General features: G+C 32.9%; 1 protein-coding gene across 1 annotated transcript in view; it reads right to left on the reverse strand.

Annotated features, from left to right (window-relative positions):
• Window positions 1-333, reverse strand: part of LOC105621639 (whirlin) — a 90,897-nt gene extending 90,564 nt beyond the window's left edge. The window contains exon 1 of the mRNA XM_012203107.1: window positions 3-333. Within this exon, the coding sequence (XP_012058497.1) occupies window positions 3-333 (331 nt within the window). The remainder of the gene's footprint in view (window positions 1-2) is intronic.
• Window positions 334-4,802: the final 4,469 nt, after the last annotated feature.

Consider the following 4,802-nt stretch of genomic DNA (forward strand, 5'->3'; position numbering starts at 1 on the left):
CGTGTGCCTTGGCAGTCTCAGGCCGGTGGTTCCGTGACCCCGGTGCGATCTGTAGGGGGTCGCATGCGAGGAGTGATGATGGGGCGCGCTGGGCGGCCTCTCGACGATGGTATAGCTGGTGCCAGGCGGACTGTAGTAGCCGCGGTGTTGGCCGCCATGATGCCGACTCGTGGTGACGGGCTCGAGATCCTCGGCCTCGTAGCAGCCACCGGTGCCGCTACGCAGGTAGTGAGAACCGCTACCGGCGCCACGCAGGAAGTGCGTCCCGGTGGTACCGCCACCCCACTGCAGCTCTTGTAGCTCGGAACCGTAGTCCTCCGTGCTGCTGGCCATGCCTCGGTTGGCGATCGGCTCCGCCTTGGTCACACCTGCCGGACAATAAACGAGTACGCAATTGCGGTCAGCGCGGAATCGATCACCATTATGGAAGGACACGTGGACAGGTTGGCGGATAGCTTGATTGGTTTGCAGGCGAACCGCAACGCGTTGCATTTCAGTAATGAGAAACATTTTAATTTAGAAAATTTTAATTAGAAAAGAGAGAAAGAGAAAGAGGAAGAGAGAGAGAGGAGGGGGGGGGAAAGAAAGAAGAACTGTAAATTATATCTGATCTGAATTAAATTACTTGTACTGAAAAAAACTTTTTATTTTTTTAATTTAATAGTTTTGCTTGAAACAAAACATAACTTTATTTGAAAATATTTTATGTAATATTTAGGATTAAACTTTAAGAATTTTTTTTCCTTTGTATATTTTTTTTTACATTTTAATCAAAAATTAAATAAAATTCTAAATTTTCCTTTTTTTTTCTTCTTTGTGTATATCTTTATACTTCAGTAATTAATAATAACATGAAAATACAACAGTAAAATAAAAACTTTTTATGTGACAGTTAATAGATAGCACAGGTACTTAATTTTTTGAGGATCAGCGTTTTCTAACAAAGTAATTTATAGAATATCTTATTTTCTAAACGTTTTTGATGGTTGAATTCGATTTTAGCAGCACGTTTTAAAATTCAAATTTCAAAAAATAATCTAACTATTTTGAAACTAGATTTTAGAGGTTTTTGATATTGCTGAGTTTGAATGTAGCCCGAAAGTGTCGAATTTTAAAAAAGTAGTAACCTCCATGAATTGTTACAAGGCTCATATTTAGAATTTGAAAATCAACTTGGAAATCAGTTTTATTATTATCTGTTTGTGTAGCACTGATGACTTTAAATAAAACAAAATTCGAAACTTCGTATTTTGCTTCAAAATTAAAAATGTACAATTAAAAAATCGAGTTGTATATATGAGTATGATGATCAGAAGATTATTTTTAAAAATTTCATCCACCATATTGAATTTTTTATTTTTGACCTCACAGATTTGAAGGAAATTATTAAAAACTATCCCATAGGCCAAGTTTCATAAAAATGCATAAATAAAAATGCAATCGAGCAATTTACAAAATGGAATCACCGATCCGCAAAAGGTTAATAATAAAAAAAAGTTCCAGAGAAAATTTACATGGAAATTAGTGGGACTTTCGGATATAAAAAATGTAAAATAGGCAACTTGTTCAAGAATATTTAGCGATTTTTCAATACTCCAGGAGAAACCTGTACACGTTTTTACATTAATATGTTATAAGGTTAAGTAACAGCAATCCTTGACTCGAACATCCAAAGCGGCTTAAACGTAAAAGCCACGGCCTGAATTTCAGGGATGTCAGCCAGATCGATCGCGATTCTCGTAAATAAGTCAGGAGACACCACGAGTTCCCGAGAGACATTTTCATATTTACAAAGAAACTGCCTCGACATTCAAATGCCACATTAACACAATTGAAAATTTTATTAGGGAGGCCTTTCTCAGAAATCGCATCTCCATCAGAAATGGAAACGCAAGAATTTCTACTGCGAGTGACATGCGCAAGACTCCGATACGCGTCCTTTCTTTGCAAAACTTTTGAATATTTCTAACTTTTAATACTTTTAATACTGTAACTATAATTACATGGTATTCTATGATTATTATTGTTAGCAAAAAGAATTATATTTATAGTTCTATAAAAAATATATATATATACATCAGCACCGAAAAATTATAAATATAGTTATTACTATAAAGATTGTTGCAGTTACCATAATTTAACTATAATTTATAGTCTTTTCTGGACCAATCATCAACCAAATCATTTCAATTTCAAAGCGCGCTATCAGTTTATAATTTCATCCATTTCTTCCAACTTTTACCTTGTGGAGTCGATCGATTTGTCTCTGCCGAGAAGCTCGCATAGCCAAAGAGTCGAAACACTTAGTGTTGTCCGGTCGTATGACAATCACTTAAGCCCGATCATAAGATGCAGAACGCTGGTCGCAGATCGCAAAACTAGAAACTAACCTAATGTATTTTAATTATATATGGTTAATTATAATATGGTTGTAGGACGCAAATACATTGTAGGATGCAGAAAGTTGAATGAATTTTAACTTTCGCATCTTGCGTTCTATGTATTGCGGATCGCGATCTATTACAATTTGAAAAACGTTTCACTTGCGACTTGCGATCTATGTAATCGGGCTTTATGATTCCAGAAGAATCAGGATGATCTCTTGCGCATCCCAATAACGTTGTGGTTACGTCGAGAAGCAGTGTCAGCATCATTTCGTTAACATTGAAAGGGCCACTAATATACGAATTTGATGCCGTTCTTCCAGTCTGTTGCCGAAACTATGGAACTAATGATGCAGGTAAACTTGTTCCGCAAAAAGTCCACCTATATGATCTGTTTCATAGTCCCGCAACTTAAAATGATATGCAGGAACGATATGCTTATAGATATAAGAATCTCCTATTCTTATCACTTACTTTCTTCTAGTTTTAATTTCTTATTATTTTCATACAGCACAGAAGCTTGCAGTAACATTGTTGCAATATTTATAACATTAATTGCAATATTATTGAAACGTTGAAATGCTGGAATGATCTGTGCTGTGTTATCTTTATATTTTATCTTTCACAATTTTTATGTTTCTGTTATTCCTGTCCTTCTATTTTTCTTTAAATTACGGTCACGTTTTGCAGCAATCATCAGTTTAAAAATAACAAATGCGGTATTTTCGATCTTATATATAAAATCAAAATCTATCTTTCCTATTTTCTTACTTTTGATTTTTCCTAGTCTTAATTTTTTATGATTTAATTTTATTACATTTTGTCTCTTACGTATAATATTATTTTTTAAAATTGTTTCTACAAAGGATGCGTTCGTCAAAGGATAAAAAATATGAGATACTGAGAACCTCGTACTGACTAAAACATCCGGAATGCTTTAATTTGAGAAACGAAATTGCATTGATTATTTTTTAGATTTTTATAGTTTATTGTGAATTCTGATGATACATATTTGTAACATATTTATGTAAGCGAAAAAACGCAAAACTTTGATTAATTTAAAAGAAATGACAATTTCGTTATTATACGAAAAAAATGTGAATTATTTTTATTATGAATTCTGATGAAGATTGTTATATATTTGAGATATCGGTACAATTTAATATATTATTTCTTATAAAAAAATAAATTGAGTTTTTCTTTTAATCTCACAAATTTGCAAATGAGGCATGCAATTGATGAACGCAACATATACTTAGCATGTCGATGTATTCGTAGACTTATTTCGACATGTTGCGTAATTTATCGTTCGTTCATCAGATTATAATGCGTTATCTGTCTAGATATGATATGCGAATTTGAATTTAAAGCGACATTCGATTAGTAAAATAGCAATTCCTGCGCGATAAAAACAATCGCGAAATTCGCAAATCACAAGGACAGAGAGTTTTTGTCTTGAGCCGGGCTTAGATTTGAATGATGACTTTTACGAGTGATTGATTGATTCATGCGATTTATGTGTGTACTGTATGCACGATCTTACAGACATCTTTATCGCAAAACAGTATGTTAGTGTGGCAGAGTCAGCATGGCAGAGGTGATATAATGACAGCGATGTGTCGAGTCTTGTTGACGACACGATAGGAAATAAGCTAGTAACGAGTTTCTAAATTATTTGCAAGAGTTAATTCAATAATATCAAACAATCATTTAGGTTAGAGTGTTAAATAAACACTTTATTAAACTAACACTCTGTTAAACTAACACTTTATGTCATATGTGGCACATTAAAATAATGAAATGTTTTGTTCACATCCTTTCTCCTTTTTTTCATAAAGTAACATTTGCTGATGTCTACAGATAGTATCGGTTAAAATGGAAGACAGCATTTTGCAAGAGTATCAGAACACATCAAACGTAAAATCAAACATAGAATATAAGATGATGTTGAAGGAAATATCGAAGTTAATAGCAAAGAGAATCATAAGGCAGAGTTGTAAAAGCAAATCGAGATTGGAGAAATTACTTCATTTGAAGCAGTATTTAGACAATCAAATTTAGAGCAAAAAGAAAGGTATAATATAAAATATTTATTTTACTCTCACAATTTAAATTAAATTTTGAATGTAACGATTGACAAACCTCAGTGTTTAAATAATTCAAATTTTCGCAAATTAAATCTATTAAATTTAATAATTATTTTATATTATTTTAGGAGTGCCAATAAAGGCTCAATTGTTTAACCTTGAGAAAGTACTTCAAACAACAAGCTACTCTTGAACAAAAGAAAAAATTAAAGACTATCTAAGATACCTGATAAAGATATAATATTAATCAAAAAAGTAAAATTACTTGTTGCTGATATAAATACATAATAAAATTAATTGGAAGTTATTTTTATAGAGAGAAAGAGAGAGA

This window comes from Atta cephalotes, assembly GCF_000143395.1.
Source record: "Atta cephalotes unplaced genomic scaffold scaffold00035, whole genome shotgun sequence".
In the NCBI taxonomy this organism is placed as follows: domain Eukaryota; kingdom Metazoa; phylum Arthropoda; class Insecta; order Hymenoptera; family Formicidae; genus Atta; species Atta cephalotes.